Source organism: Liolophura sinensis, chromosome 11, assembly GCF_032854445.1.
Source record: "Liolophura sinensis isolate JHLJ2023 chromosome 11, CUHK_Ljap_v2, whole genome shotgun sequence".
Lineage (NCBI taxonomy): Eukaryota > Metazoa > Mollusca > Polyplacophora > Chitonida > Chitonidae > Liolophura > Liolophura sinensis.
The window spans coordinates 5,979,745-6,003,425 of NC_088305.1; the positions used below are offsets into that span (position 1 = coordinate 5,979,745).

The 23,681-nt window shown below is 41.9% G+C and overlaps 1 protein-coding gene across 3 annotated transcripts in view; it reads right to left on the reverse strand.

Annotated features, from left to right (window-relative positions):
- Positions 1-23,451, reverse strand: part of LOC135477681 (carnosine synthase 1-like) — a 34,302-nt gene extending 10,851 nt beyond the window's left edge. Inside the window, exons 1-4 of one of the 3 annotated variants that reach the window (XM_064757870.1) lie at positions 23,414-23,451; positions 21,267-21,404; positions 18,873-19,667; positions 12,867-13,068 (exon numbers count right to left, since the gene is read on the reverse strand). In XM_064757870.1, the coding sequence (XP_064613940.1) occupies positions 12,867-13,068; positions 18,873-19,667; positions 21,267-21,338 (1,069 nt within the window). In that variant the 5' untranslated portion in view covers positions 21,339-21,404; positions 23,414-23,451. Of the gene's footprint in view, positions 1-12,866; positions 13,069-18,872; positions 19,668-21,266; positions 21,608-21,736; positions 21,827-23,413 lie in introns of those variants that run through there. The other 2 variants (XM_064757869.1, XM_064757868.1) reach the window with 2 other exon arrangements.
- Positions 23,452-23,681: the final 230 nt, after the last annotated feature.

Consider the following 23,681-nt stretch of genomic DNA (forward strand, 5'->3'; position numbering starts at 1 on the left):
GGGTGTGATAACACATAATTCAATTTTCCCAACAATATATTCAAATTTCACTGTTGATCCCATGGATACTTAAAACGGTTAGCTGAATAAGCTTAGGTGATATACATTACAGGCTGAGGCTTATCAACGTCCGAAAACATTAGCCATCAAAACGTAATAGTGTCAGCCGAAGTAGATAAAACGATTAACCATTTCCAAAGTATATAAATACCTGAAATTAATTCAGTGTGTGTATTAATAAATGGTTATCCACATGTTTTGTCTTTGCATATTAAATGTAATGACAACACAGCATACGTCATATTTTTTAAACTAATTCTACTTAATCCAATCTTCGAGGGTCGTGTGTTTGCTGATATCGAATGACTTGCATGAACAGTGATGATAAAACCTTAACTGAGGTTAACTGACAAAAGACCAAATTCCACCGGTTACCTGTAACTAGTTGTCAACCATCATAATGACGTCACTGCTCTGGTTTTAACTTCTACGCTGATTGTATTATTTCCATTGTAATGTACATCAAAAGTTCAGTAAGAACGCGGAACAAGTATTTGTGATTTTTATCCTGTGTATTAAGTTTCAGTCCATGCGGCCGGTATATTCTGCATTCCATCAGGAGCTAACACTTGAGCAATCTTACTGGGAAGTCTCTCGCTGGAAGGAGTTGTGTATGAAACTATAAATAAGCTATAAACATCTGTTGTTTATACGTGCTGCATCCATTTCCAAGAATTAGCTCCTTAGCTCCTATAACCCGGTTTCTACAATGTCGACGAAACACGCCTACTCTCTTTCTTGCCTGTCTTTCGAAAACCCGAAACTGTGTATAAAAAGAACTGAAGAGCAAAGGAACGTTATATCTTAACTTTAATCAGTCAGGTATCAAATTACGGAATGCATTACGGAATGTGCATGCAAAACGACATAATCACATTAAAAGATGATTACAAAAACATATAAAATTCATATCCTCAGAAAATCAAAAGTGTACTTAGGGGAAATTTGAAATATTCTAACACAATTTTGCTTGATTCAAATTTTGACATCTGAAAAGGAAGTCCAAACTAAAAAACTGAAACATACGTTATCTCTTAAAAAAGGACGTCAGACCCTTCCTGGTTCTTATAGTGGTAGTAGCTGTGGGTCTGGTGTAGTCTGAAAGCTTTTGGTAGGAGGTCATTATCATGACGTTTTGTTCATCATGTGTAACCAGCTATGTGTGACGAGTTATCTGTGACCAGATGCTAATTATGTTGGACCAGATGCTAATTATGTGTGACCAGATGCTAATTATGCCAATGGCTGTTTCACCGGCTATGTGTGACCAGAGGCTAATTATGGCCATGGCTGTTTCACCGGTGATGTGTGACCAGATGGTAATTATGACAATGGCGGTTTCACTGGTGATGTGTCACCAGATGCTAATTATGCCCATGGTTGTTTGACCGGTTATGTGTGACCAGATGCTAATTATGCCCATGGCTGTTTCACCAGTTATGTGTGACCAGATGCTAATTATGACAACGGCTGTTTCAGCAGTTATGTGTGACCAGATGCTAATTGTGACAATGGCTGTTTCACCGGTTATAGGTGGTCAGATGCTAATTATGCCACTGGCTGTTTCACCGGTGATGTGTGACCACATGCTAATTATGCCCATGGCTGTTCCACCGCTTATGTGTGACCAGAAGCTAATTATGCCCCTGGCTGTTCCACCGATAATGTGTAACCAGATGCTAATTATGCCAATGGCTGTTTCACTGGTAATGTGTGACCAGATGCTAATTATGTGTGACCAGATGCTAAAAATGACAATGGCTGTTTCATCGGTGATGTGTGACCAGATGCTAATTATGCCAATGGCTGTTCCACCGGTGATGTGTGAGCAGATGCTAATTATGCCAATGGCTGTTTCACCGCTTATGTGTGACCAGAAGCTATCTATGCCCATGGCTGTTCCACCGGTTATGTGTGACCAGATGCTAATTCTGCCCATGGCTGTTCCACCGGTAATGTGTGACCAGATGCTAATTATGCCAATGGTTGTTTCACCGGTAATGTGTGACCAGATGCTAATTATGCCCATGGCTGTTCCACCGGTGATGTGTGACCAGATGCTAATTATGCCCATGACTGTTCCACCGGTGATGTGTGATTAGATGCTAATTATGCCCATGGCTGTTCCACCGGTGATGTGTGACCAGATGCTAATTACGCCCATGGCTGTTTCACCGGTTATGTGTTACCAGATGCTAATTATGCCCATGGCTGTTTCACCAGATATGTGTGATCAGATGCTAATTATGCCAATGGCTGTTCCACCGCTTATGTGTGACCAGAAGCTAATTATGCCAATGGCTGTTTCACCGGTGATGTTTGACCAGATGGTAATTATGCCAATGGTTGTTTGACCAGTGATGTCTGACCAGATTTTAATTATGCCAATGGTTGTTTGACCGGTGATGTCCGGCCAGATGCTAATTATGCCCATGGCTGTTTCATCGGTGATGTGTGACCAGATGGTAATTATGCCAATGGTTGTTTGACCGGTGATGTCTGACCAGATGCTAATTATGCCAATCGTTGTTTGGCCGGTTATGTGTGACGAGATGCTAATTATGCCAGAGGTTGTTTGACAAGTGATGTGTGACCAGATGTTGATTATGCCAATGGTTGTTTGACTGGTGATGTGTGACCAGATGCTAATTATGCCAATGGTTGTTTGACCGGTGATGTCTGACCAGATGCTAATTATGCCAGTGGTTGTTTGACCGGTGATGTGTGACCAGATGTTGATTATGCCAATGGTTGTTTGACTGGTGATGTCTGACAAGATGCTAATTATGCCAATGGTTGTTTGACCGGTGATGTCTGACCAGATGCTAATTATGCCAATGGTTGTTTGACCGGTGATGTGTGACCAGATGTTGATTATGCCAATGGTTGTTTGACTGGTGATGTCTGACCAGATGCTAATTATGCCAATGGTTGTTTGACCGGTGATGTCTGACCAGATGCTAATTATGCCAATGGTTGTTTGACCGGTGATGTCTGACCAGATGCTAATTATTCCAATGGTTGTTTGACCAGTGATGTCTGACCAGATGCTAATTTTGCCAATGGTTGTTTGACCGATGATGTGTGACCAGATGCTACTTATGCCAATGGCTGTTTCACCGGTGATGTGTGACCAGATGCTAATTATGTTAATGGTTGTTTGACCAGTGATGTCTGACCAGAAGCTAATTATGCCAATGGTTGTTTGACCGGTGATGTCTGACCAGATGCTAATTATGCCAGTGGTTGTTTGACCGGTGATGTGTGTCCAGATGTTGATTATGCCAATGGTTGTTTGACCGGTGATGTCTGTCCATATGTTGATTATGCCAACGGTTGTTTGACTGGTGATGTGTGACCAGATGCTAATTATGCCAATGGTTGTTTGACCGGTGGTGTCTGACCAGATGCTAATTATGCCAATTGTTGTTTGACCGGTGATGTGTGACCAAATGTTGATTATGCCAATGGTTGTTTGAGCGGTGATGTCTGACTAGATGTTAATTATGCCAATGGTTGTTTGACCGGTGATGTCTGGCCAGATGCTAATTATGCCAATCGTTGTTTGACCGGTGATGAGTGTCCAGATGTTGATTATGCCAATGGTTGTTTGACCGGTGATGTCTGACCAGATGTTGATTATGCCAATGGTTGTTTAACCGGTGATGTGTGACCAGATGCTAATTATGCCAATGGTAGTTTGACAAGTGATGTCTGACCAGATGCTATTTATGGCAATGGTTGATTGGCCAGTGATGTCTAACCAGATGTTAATTATGCCGATTGTTGTTTGATCGGTGATATCTGACCAGATGCTAATTATGCCAATGGTTGTTTGACCGGTGATGTCTGGCCAGATGCTAATTATGCCAATGGTTGTTTGACCGGTGATGTCTGACTAGATGCTAATTATGCCAATGGTTGTTTGACCGGTGATGTCTGACCAGATGTTAATTATTCCAATGGTTCTTTTACCAGTGATGTGTGACCAGATACTAATTATGCCAATCGTTGTTTGACCGGTGATGTCTGACCAAATGTTGATTATGCCAATTGTTGTTTGACCGGTGATGGTTGACCAGATGCTAATTATGCCAATGGTTGTTTGACCGGTGATGTCTGACCAGATGCTAATTATGCCAGTCGTTGTTTGACCGGTGATGTCTGTCCATATGTTGATTATGCCAATGGTTGTTTGACAAGTGATGTGTGACCAAATGTTGATTATGCCAGTGGTTGTTTGAGCGGTGATGTCTGACTAGATGTTAATAATGCCAATGGTTGTTTGACCGGTGATGTCTGGCCAGATGCTAATTATGCCAATGGTTGTTTGACCGGTGATGTCTGACCAGATGTTGATTATGCCAATGGTTGTTTGAGCGGTGATGTCTGACTAGATGTTAATTATGCCAATGGTTGTTTGACCGGTGATGTGTGACCAGATGCTAATTATGCCAATGGTTGTTTGACCGGTGATGTCTGACCAGATGTTAATTATTCCAATGGTTGTTTGAACAGTGATGTGTGACCAGATACTAATGATGCCAATCGTTGTTTGACCGGTGATGTGTGACCAGATGTTGATTATGCCAATGGTTGTTTGACCGGTGATGGTTGACCAGATGCTAATTATGCCAATGGTTGTTTGACAAGTGATGTCTGACCAGATGCTAATTATGCCAGTGGTTGTTTGACCGGTGATGTGTGTCCAGATGTTGATTATGCCAATGGTTGTTTGGCCGGTGATGTCTGTCCATATGTTGATTATGCCAATGGTTGTTTGACAAGTGATGTGTGACCAGATGCTAATTATGCCAATGGTTGTTTGAGCGGTGATGTCTGGCCAGATGCTAATTCTGCCAATGGTTGTTTGACCGGTGATGTGTGACGAGATGCTAATGATGCCAATGGTTGTTTGACAAGTGATGTGTGACCCGATGCTAATTATGCCAATGGTTGTTTGACTGGTGGTGTCTGACCAGATGCTAATTATGCCAATGGTTGTTTGACCGGTGATGTCTGACTAGATGTTAATTATGCCAATGGTTGTTTGACTGGTGATGTCTGGCCAGATGCTAATTATGCCAATCGTTGTTTGACCGGTGATGTGTGACGAGATGCTAATGATGCCAATGGTTGTTTGACAATTGATGCGTGACCAAATGTTAATTATTCCAATGGTTGTTTGACCAGTGATGTCTGACCAGATACTAATGATGCCAATCGTTGTTTGACCGGTGATGTCTGACCAGATGTTGATTATGCCAATGGTTGTTTGACCGGTGATGGCTGACCAGATGCTAATTATGCCAATGGCTGTTTCACCGGTGATGTGTGACCAGATGCTAATTATGCCTGTCGTTGTTTGACCGGTGATGTGTGTCCAGATGTTGATTATGCCAATGGTTGTTTGAGCGGTGATGTCTGACCAGAAGCTAATTATGCCAATGGTTGTTTGACCGGTGATGGCTGACTAGATGCTAATTATGCCAATCGTTGTTTGACCAGTGATGTCTGACCACATGCTAATTTTGCCAATGGTTGTTTGACCAGTGATGTCTGACCAGATGCTAATTATGCCAATGGCTGTTTCACCGGTGATGTGTGACCAGATGCTAATTATGCCAGTCGTTGTTTGACCGGTGATGTGCGTCCAGATGTTGATTATGCCAATGGTTGTTTGACCGGTGATGTCTGACCAGATGCTAATTATGCCAATGGTTGTTTGACCGGTGATGTCTGACCAGATGCTAATTATGCCAATCGTTGTTTGGCCGGTTATGTGTGACGAGATGCTAATTATGCCAGTGGTTGTTTGACAAGTGATGTGTGACCAGATGTTGATTATGCCAATGGTTGTTTGACTGGTGATGTCTGACCAGATGCTAATTATGCCAATGGTTGTTTGACCGGTGATGTCTGACCAGATGCTAATTATGCCAGTGGTTGTTTGACCGGTGATGTGTGACCAGATGTTGATTATGCCAATGGTTGTTTGACTGGTGATGTCTGACCAGATGCTAATTATGCCAATGGTTGTTTGACCGGTGATGTCTGACCAGATGCTAATTATGCCAATGGTTGTTTGACCGGTGATGTCTGACCAGATGCTAATTATTCCAATGGTTGTTTGACCAGTGATGTCTGACCAGATGCTAATTTTGCCAATGGTTGTTTGACCGATGATGTGTGACCAGATGCTACTTATGCCAATGGCTGTTTCACCGGTGATGTGTGACCAGATGCTAATTATGTTAATGGTTGTTTGACCAGTGATGTCTGACCAGAAGCTAATTATGCCAATGGTTGTTTGACCGGTGATGTCTGACCAGATGCTAATTATGCCAGTGGTTGTTTGACCGGTGATGTGTGTCCAGATGTTGATTATGCCAATGGTTGTTTGACCGGTGATGTCTGTCCATATGTTGATTATGCCAACGGTTGTTTGACTGGTGATGTGTGACCAGATGCTAATTATGCCAATGGTTGTTTGACCGGTGGTGTCTGACCAGATGCTAATTATGCCAATTGTTGTTTGACCGGTGATGTGTGACCAAATGTTGATTATGCCAATGGTTGTTTGAGCGGTGATGTCTGACTAGATGTTAATTATGCCAATGGTTGTTTGACCGGTGATGTCTGGCCAGATGCTAATTATGCCAATCGTTGTTTGACCGGTGATGAGTGTCCAGATGTTGATTATGCCAATGGTTGTTTGACCGGTGATGTCTGACCAGATGTTGATTATGCCAATGGTTGTTTAACCGGTGATGTGTGACCAGATGCTAATTATGCCAATGGTAGTTTGACAAGTGATGTCTGACCAGATGCTATTTATGGCAATGGTTGATTGGCCAGTGATGTCTAACCAGATGTTAATTATGCCGATTGTTGTTTGATCGGTGATATCTGACCAGATGCTAATTATGCCAATGGTTGTTTGACCGGTGATGTCTGGCCAGATGCTAATTATGCCAATGGTTGTTTGACCGGTGATGTCTGACTAGATGCTAATTATGCCAATGGTTGTTTGACCGGTGATGTCTGACCAGATGTTAATTATTCCAATGGTTCTTTTACCAGTGATGTGTGACCAGATACTAATTATGCCAATCGTTGTTTGACCGGTGATGTCTGACCAAATGTTGATTATGCCAATTGTTGTTTGACCGGTGATGGTTGACCAGATGCTAATTATGCCAATGGTTGTTTGACCGGTGATGTCTGACCAGATGCTAATTATGCCAGTCGTTGTTTGACCGGTGATGTCTGTCCATATGTTGATTATGCCAATGGTTGTTTGACAAGTGATGTGTGACCAAATGTTGATTATGCCAGTGGTTGTTTGAGCGGTGATGTCTGACTAGATGTTAATAATGCCAATGGTTGTTTGACCGGTGATGTCTGGCCAGATGCTGATTATGCCAATGGTTGTTTGACCGGTGATGTCTGACCAGATGTTGATTATGCCAATGGTTGTTTGAGCGGTGATGTCTGACTAGATGTTAATTATGCCAATGGTTGTTTGACCGGTGATGTCTGACCAGATGCTAATTATGCCAATGGTTGTTTGACCGGTGATGTCTGACCAGATGTTAATTATTCCAATGGTTGTTTGAACAGTGATGTGTGACCAGATACTAATGATGCCAATCGTTGTTTGACCGGTGATGTGTGACCAGATGTTGATTATGCCAATGGTTGTTTGACCGGTGATGGTTGACCAGATGCTAATTATGCCAATGGTTGTTTGACAAGTGATGTCTGACCAGATGCTAATTATGCCAGTGGTTGTTTGACCGGTGATGTGTGTCCAGATGTTGATTATGCCAATGGTTGTTTGGCCGGTGATGTCTGTCCATATGTTGATTATGCCAATGGTTGTTTGACAAGTGATGTGTGACCAGATGTTAATTATGCCAATGGTTGTTTGAGCGGTGATGTCTGGCCAGATGCTAATTATGCCAATGGTTGTTTGACCGGTGATGTGTGACGAGATGCTAATGATGCCAATGGTTGTTTCACAAGTGATGTGTGACCCGATGCTAATTATGCCAATGGTTGTTTGACTGGTGGTGTCTGACCAGATGGTAATTATGCCAATGGTTGTTTGACCGGTGATGTCTGACTAGATGTTAATTATGCCAATGGTTGTTTGACTGGTGATGTCTGGCCAGATGCTAATTATGCCAATCGTTGTTTGACCGGTGATGTGTGACGAGATGCTAATGATGCCAATGGTTGTTTGACAATTGATGCGTGACCAAATGTTAATTATTCCAATGGTTGTTTGACCAGTGATGTCTGACCAGATACTAATGATGCCAATCGTTGTTTGACCGGTGATGTCTGACCAGATGTTGATTATGCCAATGGTTGTTTGACCGGTGATGGCTGACCAGATGCTAATTATGCCAATGGCTGTTTCACCGGTGATGTGTGACCAGATGCTAATTATGCCTGTCGTTGTTTGACCGGTGATGTGTGTCCAGATGTTGATTATGCCAATGGTTGTTTGACCGGTGATGGCTGACTAGATGCTAATTATGCCAATCGTTGTTTGACCAGTGATGTCTGACCACATGCTAATTTTGCCAATGGTTGTTTGACCAGTGATGTCTGACCAGATGCTAATTATGCCAATGGCTGTTTCACCGGTGATGTGTGACCAGATGCTAATTATGCCAGTCGTTGTTTGACCGGTGATGTGCGTCCAGATGTTGATTATGCCAATGGTTGTTTGACCGGTGATGTCTGTCCATATGTTGATTATGCCAATGGTTGTTTGACTGGTGATGTGTGACCAGATGCTAATTTTGCCAATGGTTGTTTGACCGGTGGTGTCTGACCAGATACTAATTATGCAATGGTTGTTTGACCGGTGATGTGTGACCAAATGTTGATTATGCCAATGGTTGTTTGAGCGGTGATGTCTGACTAGATGTTAATTATGTCAATGGTTGTTTGACCGGTGATGTCTCGTAAGATGCTAATTATGCCATTCGTTGTTTGACCGGTGATGAGTGTCCAGATGTTGACTATGCCAATGGTTGTTTGACCGGTGATGTCTGACCAGATGCTAATTATGCCAATGGTAGTTTGACAAGTGATGTCTGACCAGATGCTAATTATGGCAATGGTTGATTGGCCGGTGATGTGTGACCAGATGTTAATTATGCCGATTGTTGTTTGATCGGTGATATCTGACCAGATGCTAATTATGCCAATGGTTGTTTGACCGGTGATGTCTGGCCAGATGCTAATTATGCCAATGGTTGTTTGACCGGTGATGTCTGACCAGATGTTGATTATGCCAATGGTTGTTTGAGCGGTGATGTCTGACTAGATGTTGATTATGCCAATGGTTGTTTGACCGGTGATGTCTGACCAGATGTTAATTATTCCAATGGTTGTTTTACCAGTGATGTGTGACCAGATACTAATGATGCCAATCGTTGTTTGACCGGTGATGTGTGACCAGATGTTGATTATGCCAATTGTTGTTTGACCGGTGATGGTTGACCAGATGCTAATTATGCCAATGGTTGTTTGACCGGTGATGTGTGACCAGATGCTAATTATGCCAGTCGTTGTTTGACCGGTGATGTCTGTCCATATGTTGATTATGCCAATGGTTGTTTGACAAGTGATGTGTGACCAGATGCTAATTATGCCAATGGTTGTTCGACCGGTGGTGTCTGACCAGATGCTAATTATGCCAATGGTTGTTTGACCAGTGATGTGTGACCAAATGTTGATTATGCCAATGGTTGTTTGAGCGGTGATGTCTGACTAGATGTTAATAATGCCAATGGTTGTTTGACCGGTGATGTCTGGCCAGATGCTAATTATGCCAATGGTTGTTTGACCGGTGATGTCTGACCAGATGTTGATTATGCCAATGGTTGTTTGAGCGGTGATGTCTGACTAGATGTTAATTATGCCAATGGTTGTTTGACCGGTGATGTCTGACCAGATGCTAATTATGCCAATGGTTGTTTGACCGGTGATGTCTGACCAGATGTTAATTATTCCAATGGTTGTTTGAACAGTGATGTGTGACCAGATACTAATGATGCCAATCGTTGTTTGACCGGTGATGTGTGACCAGATGTTGATTATGCCAATGGTTGTTTGACCGGTGATGGTTGACCAGATGCTAATTATGCCAATGGTTGTTTGACCGGTGATGTCTGACCAGATGCTAATTATGCCAATGGTTGTTTGACCGGTGATGTGTGTCCAGATGTTGATTATGCCAATGGTTGTTTGACCGGTGATGTCTGTCCATATGTTGATTATGCCAATGGTTGTTTGACAAGTGATGTGTGACCAGATGCTAATTATGCCAATGGTTGTTTGAGCGGTGATGTCTGGCCAGATGCTAATTATGCCAATCGTTGTTTGACCGGTGATGTGTGACGAGATGCTAATGATGCCAATGGTTGTTTGACAAGTGATGTGTGACCCGATGCTAATTATGCCAATGGTTGTTTGACTGGTGGTGTCTGACCAGATGTTGATTATGCCAATGGTTGTTTGACCGGTGATGTCTGACTAGATGTTAATTATGCCAATTGTTGTTTGACTGGTGATGTCTGGCCAGATGCTAATTATGCCAATCGTTGTTTGACCGGTGATGTGTGACGAGATGCTAATGATGCCAATGGTTGTTTGACAATTGATGCGTGACCAAATGTTAATTATTCCAATGGTTGTTTGACCAGTGATGTCTGACCAGATACTAATGATGCCAATCGTTGTTTGACCGGTGATGTCTGACCAGATGTTGATTATGCCAATGTTTGTTTGACCGGTGATGGCTGACCAGATGTTAATTATGCCAATGGCTGTTTCACCGGTGATGTGTGACCAGATGCTAATTATGCCTGTCGTTGTTTGACCGGTGATGTGTGTCCAGATGTTGATTATGCCAATGGTTGTTTGACCGGTGATGTCTGACCAGAAGCTAATTATGCCAATGGTTGTTTGACCGGTGATGGCTGACTAGATGCTAATTATGCCAATCGTTGTTTGACCAGTGATGTCTGACCACATTCTAATTTTGCCAATGGTTGTTTGACCGATGATGTGTGACCAGATGCTAATTATGCCAATGGCTGTTTTACCGGTGATGTGTGACCAGATGCTAATTATGCCAGTCGTTGTTTGACCGGTGATGTGTGTCCAGATGTTGATTATGTCAATGGTTGTTTGACCAGTGATGTCTGACCAGAAGCTAATTATGCCAATGGTTGTTTGACCGGTGATGTCTGACCAGATGCTAATTATGCCAGTCGTTGTTTGACCGGTGATGTGTGTCCAGATGTTGATTATGCCAATGGTTGTTTGACCGGTGATGTCTGTCCATATGTTGATTATGCCAATGGTTGTTTGACTGGTGATATGTGACCAGATGCTAATTATGCCAATGGTTGTTTGACCGGTGGTGTCTGACCAGATGCTAATTATGCAATGGTTGTTTGACCGGTGATGTGTGACCAAATGTTGATTATGCCAATGGTTGTTTGAGCGGTGATGTCTGACTAGATGTTAATTATGTCAATGGTTGTTTGACCGGTGATGTCTCGTAAGATGCTAATTATGCCAATCGTTGTTTGACCGGTGATGAGTGTCCAGATGTTGACTATGCCAATGGTTGTTTGACCGGTGATGTCTGACCAGATGCTAATTATGCCAATGGTTGTATGACAAGTGATGTCTGACCAGATGCTAATTATGCCAATGGTTGTTTGGCCGGTGATGTGTGACCAGATGTTAATTGTGCCGATTGTTGTTTGACCGGTGATATCTGACCAGATGCTAATTATGCCAATGGTTGTTTGACCGTTGATGTCTGGCCAGATGCTAATTATGCCAATGGTTGTTTGACCGGTGATGTCTGACCAGATGTTGATTATGCCAATGGTTGTTTGACCAGTGATGTCTGACCAGATGTTGATTATGCCAATGGTTGTTTGACCGGTGATGTCTGACCAGATGTTGATTATGCCAATGGTTGTTTGACCGGTGATGTCTGACCAGATGTTGATTTAGCCAATGGTTGTTTGACCGGTGATGTCTGACCAGATGCTAATTATGACAATGGCCTTATTTACGGTAGCTTCTAACAGCGCCGTTGGGCCGACAGATCCAGCTCTAACTCGTCCAAACCTGCGTGCACTCGCCGGACTCGTCTTATTATAACCATGTCGTCGCTGTTGCACCGATTATATATAGCCAAATATATATTTTTGACAATATCATCTGCGCCTAACCGTCAAGTGGCCACATATCAGTTGTCATAATGTCGACGCTGCTTCACCAATAATATGTGACCAGATGTTAACAATTAGGATGTAGTCCGTGCTTCACTGGTTATGTGTAAGGATTGCGCTGGAAAACGTACCTTGTAAACCGCAGTCTTATTCTGTATGTGTTGGATTGCTCTGTGTGTTCCAGTTTCCTCCAACTATATACATCATTACCGTGATATGTGCGGAAATCAGTATTTCATTTAAAACTTATCAAATACATAAATACATTTATTTATTCATTAACTGGGTTAAAGTTTGGCCAGATGGCGGCCAGCATTATGGTGGGGGGAAACAGGGCAAAGACCGTGGGAAACCATCAACCCTCTTCAGGTTGCTGACAGAACATCCAGAGAAAACCAGTAAGTGCTGAGTTTGAACTCACGACCACTGCATTGGTGGTCATTATCCTGCGAGAGCAAGCTAACCATTCGGCCACTAGATAAATAAAAAAGTGAAACAGATCAGATAACAAAGTGGGGAAAGTCTTACCTTTATTTTTCACAGAACTGATTTTCATTGGCCGCACCCTCTGTACAGGCTCACAGAACGTCTCCACCAGTATGGCGTCCCCCTCGGACAGAAACGGTAGAATTTCCACGGCGGCGCCGATGATAGATTCATGGTTGCCTTTGCTATGGACGGACACGTTCTGGCTTCCGAACCACATAGGTCCCGACGGTTTCACTACCATCTATAATAATAATAATAAAAAAAATAAAAAAAAAATAATAATAATAATAATAATAATAATAATAATAATTTATATATTTATTTATTTATTTGATCGGTGTTTTACGGCGTACTCAAGAATATGCGGCCAGCATTACGGTGGGAGGAAACCGGACAGAGTCAGGAGGAAACCCACTACCATCCGCAGGTTGCTGAGAGACTTTCCCACGTACGGCCGGAGAGGAAGCCAGCATGAGCTGGACTTGAACTCACAGCGACCGCATTGGTGAGAGGCTCCTGGGTCATTACGCTGTGCTAGCGCGCTAACCATCTGAGTCACGGACGATCTCTACAATAATAATAATAATAATAATAATAATAATAATAAAAATAATAATAATAATAATAATAATATTATTATTACTTTATTTTATACATCGAGGTTCATATCCACAGAAATGTACAGGGACAGAACAAGTGTATTGAGAGCTATACGACCTATTCGCCATATAAATATTCCAGTCATCTGGCGTACGAAGCAGACATAACCTTTGTGTGAGGCTGTTATAGATCTTGAGAGGGGTAAATCTTGACAGGGGTCGCCGTGACCGAATGGGTTAGTAGATCAATGACCCAGAAGCCTCTCACCAATGTTATCGCCATGAGTTTAAGGCTTCATCTCCAGTCCTACGTGGGAAGATCTGTCAGCAACGTAGAGATAATCGTGGGTTTCCCCCAGGGCTCTACCCAGTCTTTTCCTACCATAATGCTGGCCACCGTCGTATATATATATATATATATATATATATATATATATATATATATATAGAGAGAGAGAGAGAGAGAGAGAGAGAGAGAGAGAGAGAGAGACGAAAATGGAGGTAAAAAGATATCCATTTCTGTTCTAATGCTGCGGTGTGCTACCCAAGTGTTTTATGCAAAAACGGTGTGATGTATATTACAGGAAAGAGTAAAAATACACGTAGCTTTGGGTCGTTTTGTTAAAGGCGGGAAGAGGGTTTATAATGAGGTAAACTTCAGGAACATTTCGTGGCCACAACACACCTATAAACCACAGACAGTACATACAATGGATACAGAGTAGCGGAGAATGATTCCGTTTTCTTTTTACTTTTGATCACCGTGTTGTCGTGTGGTCAAGCATCAAGATGGAAATACCAAATCCATTTCTAATATCGGGTGAAGATAACTGTGCTATCTTAACCAGCCACTTTCAAATAAAGAAGGAAGGAAGTAATCTTTTTATTCCTGTCAAATATTTATTTACAACTTAATTTCCTTCAAATCCAATCTGTCTAAGCAACACAAAACTCCCCATTTAACACAGAACAATCATTTTCTCCGAGCTAAACAGACAGGTAGTAACTGTGTCAAAACCTATTGCATGATAAATTGCTACTGGCAAGTGATATAAAGGTATAATATTGATAAGGAAGACAGGTACACGTGACATGCAACTATACCTTAGTCACAGGTCCTATATACTGACTGGGCTAGAGGAATGTCTTTAATTGCTTCTTATACAGTATATATTTATGCCATCGACAGGAAATACACTAGAAAGAAATAATCTCTTAATTTTAACAGAATAGAAAATCTGTTTGTCCGAGTGGTGGTAGAGTGTAACCTGTTATTGTATGACATAATACTCTGTCATACATGTATATTCAACACAATATATTGTTAGTCCACTACAGTCCCTCTGTTGAATTAATAGAATATATGTGCTATAAATAACAGAATAATCTGCTGCAATAACGGAATATATTCTAGCATCACTCAGACAACAGACTTTCTGTTAAATTTAACAGATTATTTTCTGTGATGATATGAGCAATAAGATAAATGTTGAAATGTAGATTTGCCCCAATTAAAGGCTTTTTTCGTAGATAAATTTATATTCTAATAAGTGAAACTAATTAGTGGCTCTGATAGATTTGTGCACTTGTAATAAGTGTAGTATACGACAGAACCGTTTAGGAATGTGTCTTTTTGTTTATCTGATTGTTGTTCAAGACTTATTTATGTATTTATTTATATGACGACAGTCGGTGCTATGGTGGGAGGAAACCGGCCAGAGCCCGGGGAAAACTCACGACCATCCGCAAATTGCTGACTTTCCGACTTACGGCCTGAGAGGTTGTCAACAAAACCTGGACCGTGGACTCACAGTGAACGCACTGGTGAGAGAGTTCTGGGTCATTCCGGTCCGAGCTGGCACGCGCTTTCCACCACGGTCACGGAGGACCTTGTTTAAGGCTTAAGTACAAATGCTTTGGTCATCACGTGCTTGCACACAGAGCAACGCAAAAATTTGCACTCGTTTTGTATTCCCGAGCCCTGGTCCCAGTAAATTGTTTTAATGAGGTTGTATATTAAATGTGATGCCAATAAGTATTTTGAGGAGTTTTAGAACAGTGACGTCTAATATATAGCAATTAACGTCAAAGCATCTTTTTGGTTTACCAACTTCTCTTAAGCCATCACGGCGTGTAATTTGCTAATATTTAACGCCTTACATGAGCAGTTAGAATATTTATTTATTTATTTGATTGGTGTTTTACGCCGTACTCAAGAATATTTTACTTAAACGACGGCGACCGGCGTTATAATGGAAGAAAACCAGGCAGAGCCCAGGGGAAACCCACGACCATCCGTAGGTTGCTGGCAGGCCTTCTCACGTACGGCCGGAGAAGTAGCCAGCATGAGCTGGACTTGAACTCTCAGCGACCGCATTGGTGAGAGGCTCCTGCGCTGCGCCAGCGCGCTAACAACTGATCCACGCGGCCCAGGAATATTTAAAATAAGACCGTAACAAGGGTAAATTTGTAACAGGCGGTATTTACGTGTGACCATTTCTCCACTATCACGTTGTCGTCGCTGCTCGGGTTTTACTCTGTATGATGCAGTTTACATCACAACTATTAACATCTACAGTTCTTAGTTAAGCGGGTAACAAAAACAAGAAGTATTGTGGCTAGCGGCGGGAGGTCTCAGCAAGGTCGGTTTGATCAAAGCACAACTTACGTGAGAGCTGTGAATGGGTCTACCACAGTATACAGGCTGCGAGTGTGAAAAAGATGAAAAAAAGTTATCCGATATGATTCGCTGCAAATATACTTGAATAATAAGATCGCCATGTGGGAAAGTTGCAATCAAATCGCAACTGAGATACAGCTTTTGATTGACGACAATTTATCGACCACAATGGTGCACGATTTAGATATTGATGTTTTCGTTCTTTTGAGGCATTACTTTATTGCGTTGTTCTGTTGACCTCTTTCTTAGCTTTTGTTTTCGTTAGTGTTGAAAAGTGCCTTAGGAATTGATCTTGCGATTAACTTTCGGTAAATAACCGGTAAATTTTCCACTGTGGTGTTATAAGGAGGGTGTCTTTAGCGTACAGTTTCCTCGTTCCTGTTTCTAATTCTCAGAATTAAATAGCCAATTAATTCTGATAGCGTTTCGTGAGATATAAACTTTCAGCGTATGGCATTCATTATTTACTGATCGCTATATTGATTTACCGCTACCGCTAGCTCATGGAACTTTTTATTACACCTCACATCCCAAATTATTTATTTATCGTCAGTTGGCTGCAACAAATTAACAGTAGTCGAAGGTTACTTATGCCGACAAGACAAACAATGACAAACTGATAAAGAAAATAAGTGTGTAAGTTATTGCTATTTTGGATAAGAATAGTTGAAACAACATAAAATGAATAATATTAAGTTTATAACCTAGTCGTACAGTAAACAGAAAACAAAAATGAATTAAATACTCTGCTTATGCTGAGTAAATGTACAGTCAAGCCATTCATTTAATAGAGTTTTTAATTATCTGTGTCCACACCCTTCGTTTCTGGACTCAGGTGATTCCAAAGCTTAGCACCTTGGTAGATGAAAGAGATACCCGTATGCTCTCGTTCGGTATCGGAGTAAACTAACAATAAGGTTATCTCGGAGGTTGTAGTGGCTCTGCACTATCTTAATTATGTCATGAAGGTAATCAGGGCGTATATTCTCAACAATTTTATAAACCTAAAAAGCAATACACCTTGCTCTATACAGCGTAATGATTATGGTTCATGGCTTAGCAAGTAATATGCTATCCGGTCTCAATGTGAGATAACAAAACGGATTGCTTAATGGTTGTTTTTTGTTAGAGCAGTTCTTAGAGCAATATGTCCAAACATATGTAAAGTATTATCCTAAAGAGATAACTTCCTTCTAAATTGAAGACATCTGGATATATGTTTGAGTATACTTATCTGCCTTGTGGCTTTGTTACATATTTCGGTAATATGCTGACAATTAAAATTTAGTTTCGTATCGACGTTGACACCGTGGAGCTTAACCTTGTCAATAAGTTCTATTCTAAAACCTCCAATGTTCAGCACAAAATATTGTCCACATATTGATCCTAAACAGAATACCTTGAAACTTACTATAACTGGCAAAGAAAAATATTTATCTTCAAATCAACGTATGGCGATCACAGTTAGAGATCTGAGAACAATCATCAGCTATTTTGGCATTAGAACATATTGTGTTGTCAGCATAGTTATAAAGATTGCGGCCGACAAAGTAAAACCGGTCATTTATAAAAAATAGTAAAGAACAGATGCCCTAATACAGAGCCTTGGGGAAATTCTTTCGTAACGTAGTGCCAACAGCTGTAAATATCACACATCTTTACCCTTTGTTTCCTGTAAGTCAGGTAGATACGTATCATTTCACAAGTGCCGGTGGACAGGCAGTATGCTCTACATTAAGCTGTAAAAAGATGGCGGGGAAGTCAATCGAAGTAAACGTCCGAAACAGCCGAATCTGCTGTTCAAAGCAACCATCTTTGTCCCGGTGTCCTTGAGAGTCCAGTCAGTTCATGTGAAAGGGTTGGATTCAAACGAAAACATTAATTACATCAATCCATAAGGATCGCTTTGATTATTTTTAATAGCATTGTTCCCGTAGCCAGTCACACTGGACAGACAACTGACACCATAATTACCATACAAACGAATCAAAAGTAAAATAAACTAAACACAACGACAATGAGAATTTATAGGTAATAATGATTCGTGTTGTTGTTGAATCCGATCTGGAACCTCAACTCACTGAACTGTCTTGAACGACTTGGTACGAGTTTTATCCTGTCGCTTTTCATCGCGTTCTGCCATTTTCTGTAAAATTTTCTACCCAGAATGCAACGCGGTGCGTTCGTCCATAAATAGGTCCCATGAGATCGGCGGTTTTCGTTGTACGTATCTGCGCACGTATTCAAAAACATGCATGCAGATATCTGACACAATTTAACCGGGTCCGAATGTATAAAACAACCGATTTTACATTCAATGAACGTGTTACATAAAGGATGGTGATAAAGTTTTTTGCCTTGTAGATATGTATAGTCCAAATTCACTGCATAATATAAATTGACAATTTATATCAAATGTTTACTCCACCTATCATTTGGTTCATTTGCTTGAGTCAGGTTCATAAGTATTGTTAGTGACTATCGTTTAAGACGAGAGAAAGCACTCATAACAGTACTATCCTAAAAGAAGAATCGACCTGGCCTGAGTTTTTTCCTGAAAGAAGAATCGACTTGGCGCTTTCTCGCCCTGTTGGTTCTATTTTCGGAATTTACAGTTACTCGTACTTTCGCTATTACATAAATTACAAGCGATTATCTGAGTCTTTGACTATGATGAGAAGTTGCTACACGTACCCTGGAACATATAACAGACACCCCTGATGTGTACCACACTTGTCTCAAGCATATAAACGGATATTTTCTTACCTTTGCGTAGACTTCAATCTCCTCTGATTTAAGGAACTTCGTGATGGCAGCAGAAATAATGTTAACCACCCCTGCTGTTGTGGACAACGGGAAGACGGTGATGCCCGACAACGCCGTGTCGTAGGTAAGAGAGGATTTGTAAGGGAAGGCTAGTGTCTTTGGGTAAGGTACACCGGCCTGGCCCGCTAGAATCCGCGTCAGCAACTTGTCGTCGACAATGGCAGACAACTGCACCGAGCTGCTCATCGGACACTCCAGGTGGCGCTCCACTTCCTCTCCGTCGCATCTCTGTCTGCTGGTGCAGGCATTCGTGAAAAAGTCCATGAAATAAGTGACGCGTCTTGGAGGGTCGAAACAGTCGATGAAAGTATTGCCTGCCCTGTCACTGGTGATACCTTTGTGGACGTAGAGCGTGTGGGAGTCGCTGTGACCACAGCGATCGTCAGATGGGGCCTTGGAGAGCCAAGTCGTGGACATTACTAGGATCATGTCGCCGGGACATTGACGCCCGCCCTCCAGCAGAAAACACATACATTCCACTGGGGAAGAGAGAATGACAATAGCGGGGTCTCTCGAGGTGTATTCCGTACGGGGGTTTGCCGTCCTGTCCACGGTCTCCGGGTATCCAGTCTCGTACAGAGTGTACTGTAGGGCTTCGTAGTACTGTCTGATATGCCTGTCCTCGGCTGGGATGTTTTTGGTGGACGATGCCGGAGGCCCCAGGTTCACTTCAGTGCTCCAACTGCAGTATGAGCCAGTGGCAGATGTGTAGCTTAGTGCCCTCTCCTGGATCGCCTGTCAACGTTAACATTTATAGTAATGTAATGAAACTTCAGATTTATTAGAAAATAGAATTCAATAATTTTATCCATGTAATAGTGAAAAATGAGCTCCCTGTCAAAAACAACACCATTGGTCTTCTTATGGCAAGGGGTAAAGTCGCAATCGGTTAATGATTTATTTAGCTGATTGGTCTTTCACGCCATACTTAAGAATAGTTCACTTATACGACGGCAGCCAGCATTATGGTTGGAGGAGCCCGATAGAGCTGGGGATAGCCACGGCTATCTGCAGGTTGCTGACAGACCTTCCCCCGTACGAATGGCAACTGAGGAAACCAGCATGAGCTGAACTTTGACTCACAGCTTGATTGAGACGCCTCTGAGTCATTGTGCTGTACTAGCTCGCCAACCACACGGTACGGAGGTTTCGATGTCAGTTAATGAAATAATCAGCCTATGTTTACTACTGAGTTGTATGCACGTGTCCATGTCTCCTTAGGTCCTTTAATCTTGGCCAATCATGTTGTGGCCTCAGTTTTCAGTTTTTCCGGAGAGGATAACATAATCTATTCTGCCATCACTTAGAAAATATAGTATTCTGTCAGTTTAATGGATAACTTTTAGAGAGTTCATACAGGGGAATACGACACCGAAAAAAATATTCAAGTTAGATCCAGGGACAGCGGCGACGACGGTGTGACAGCTGATCATACGTAACCGGTGAAATACGGCTACAGCATAGAGAATAAAACCAGAGGAGAGACGACATTGTGATAGCTGGCTTCTTGTTAGTTCACCTCCGTTTAGGTTTTATTCTAACTGTTCACGTAAATGTTTAAATAGAAAATCACACGTCCCCTAGCACCATGGCTTAAGCAGAGATGGTACTAGAATTACTCAAAAATGCCGTGTTTTCGTCACATTTAACATACAATAATATTGAAACAATGCAAAGGGACCTGGCCTCGGGGACACTTAGCAAAACAAGAGTAACGATGATAGCTACTATTTATGCCTTGACCTGAACAATAAAATTCTGACAGGATGAGGATGGGTATATTCCTACAGCTGGACGTCCAGGAGTAGGTCATGTCAGGATAAATGAGGTGAAAAGGGTTTAGCTGACTCGCTTCGAGTGTTATGTCATTGATCATTAAGGTCGGGTGTTCGAATCCAGTTCTCGTTGCTTTGGTTGCTACTTTAAGTCAGAAGGTTTGCCGGGTTCAAAGCGATGGGCAGTAGTTCACTCGGGGCGCCCCATTTTCCTCCTGCTCCCATAAAGCTGACCGTCGCATAACATATATGCGAAAAATTGTACACTACGACGTTATAAATTTATTTTTTTATTTTATTTCATTGGTGTCTTACGCCGTACTCAAGAATATTTCACTTGTACGACGACCGCCAACATTACGGTGAGACGAAACCGGGCAGAGCCTGGAGGAAATCCATGACCATCCGCAGGCTGCTAAACTTGAACCCACAGCGATCGCATTGGTGACTGGCTCCTGGGTCATTGCTTGGTGCTGGTGTGCTAACCGCCTCGGCCACGGAGGCCCCCTTTATAAACGCCAAACACATAAATAAACAGGCGATAGAGGTTAAATCTCACCAGATGTTCTCTAATTACGGGCGATGGTAAAACCGGTGACCAGTGTTTTTTTCTCTTTAGCGAGTCTGTCATGGTTGGTTGGATCCTTGGATACTGTCTGATCAAGCCTTGTAGTGGAGATGTCCGAAGTGGACGGTGCTGAAACATGGAAGGAAAAACAACCCTGAGTAACAGCATGATTGTACAAAATTAGGTTTCGTGAACTGACAAAAATACCCAAACATCCATTATCATTTAAGCTGTACAATATTCCGCAACATCACGAAACGTAAAAGTTTTCAAAAGACACTTTATCAACGTTAGCATCAAAAGTGGCAAGTTTGACAACAAGGCACTTTGATCCGTGTACTTCACGTGCAAATTGTGTCACATGCTCAGAGTAGTACTGCTTAGCTCACAAAACTGGCCAACTTAAAATTGATTTAGTCTGATCAAAGCAGATTAAAGTTATAAAACTTAATCTTACGTACAAGGAAGACTTTGAGCTCTCTGGAAGATAACCGCAGTCGACGGTGGCGTGCTGTCAGTTATGCGGCTTACATACGCTTTATACCGGAAATTTCGATCGACTACCCACGCCTTTCAGAGTCTAGCAGGATAGGTCATTTAACTTTTTGAAAGTCAGCCAATATGCAAATCAGTTTCCCCTTTGTCGAATCAGGCCATACCGGCTGACGTCGCTGTAGCGTTAAGGATGTGGCCTCTGACACCTCTCATCCCACCCCCATTCCCTCCCGAACGAAATGGCGGAAAAAAGACCACTCCCGTGATCAACTCGAACTTCTTGATTTCTTATGCACCCCGCCAAAACTCCCAAAGACGTTTTCATCACGCAAGTGTACCAATGAGACCATTTGTCTCAAAAGAATTCAAGGCTCATTCCGTTAACAGTCTTACATGACCAATTATGAATTTGTGACGCACAAATTTGGTATTTTTTTGTAAAACTGGAAACGTATCAGTGCCAAAGAACAAGCCTTGGGAATAAGCAATGTATCAGAAAGCACTTACCGGTATTTTGGGGGAGTAATGACAAACTTTGTCACATCTAATTAAAAAAATTATGAATTTACTTCTCATCGGATTGCAGTCTGTTTATTTTATGTTGAAGTCGATAAATAATCCGACACGGAGAGACAACCAATTAAAACCGACTGTAATGTTTAACACACGGGCATTTTTTATTTCACGGATTAAATTCACCATGCAAAGACATTTAGAATCATTCTTTTCATATATATATATATATATATATATATATATATATATATATATATATATATATATATGAACACATAAAATGAAAGCGGTCGAGTTTTCGGTAAATACTGATGTTACGCGATTCGCTAGATATCGATCTATTAATATTCCTGGAGATATTTACCTTTGAACGTTGAGTCTTTAAACTGGTTTGGGAAAGGTAATAGTTGAGATAAGCTCAAGATAGGCTGCCACGCATGTACGGACAAAAATTGGATATATATTCGATCAATGAATGTAATTTCCCCTCCCGACACCATACTAGTATATCATCTCGGCAACTTGAGTTGGCGATTGCCGACTAATTTTGAAGATATATTTCACAAGTGTTTTATTAATTACTTGTACTCCGGTTATGGGTCAAACGTGATCAGACGTGCTTGAACTCGCCTAGCTACTTTGACAAGAAAATGTAAAGCTATACAACGTATCTCAGCCTGTTCTTAGACACATGAATCAGATCATCATCACCTTTAACTTGACGCTCATTTACTTGCCAACTATCGGTGGCATGCAGTGGGTGGACATAAAAAGAGGCCCACACTTACTAGTTCATATCAGGTTGCCTGCAGCTTCGTCTCTCAGCGGGTGGTATATCCACCATACCTTAGCATATCATTGCTCTCAAAGGGTTCTGACTAGTGCAACTCCGTCGTCGGTGTATGGACCGGTGTGGTTGAGGACGGGGCTTAGATGAAGCCCCAGGCTCGGGGCGAGACGGAGAGAGAGGTATAAACTCGCCGTGATGGCGGGTTAAGTTCTCTTACGTTCTCTGCGGGGCTCAGTACCAGCTGTTTGCATTTGAAGACTATACGTCGACGAAGCACTAACGGGTTCTGTATATCTTCGTGGATTTCTCTCAATCGATGCTGGTGTGTTGAGCTTACCTTCGTGACGGTATCAATGGATCGTATGGCCGCCCTGGGATATTGGATTGTCCAACGTACACGCCGGATTAAACGGTCGCTGATAGATACATACACAGACAAATGTACAAGCAGCGGCGTAGAACCAGTGCTGAGATATTATATTAACCTATGTATTTTGCCCTTACATGTGACTGAATAAAGATGTAAAAGCACTCTCTGAAGGACAAGTACTAAACAGTATCGTGAAAAACTAAGGCTTTATATAATCTGTCAGTTTTATGGCGGA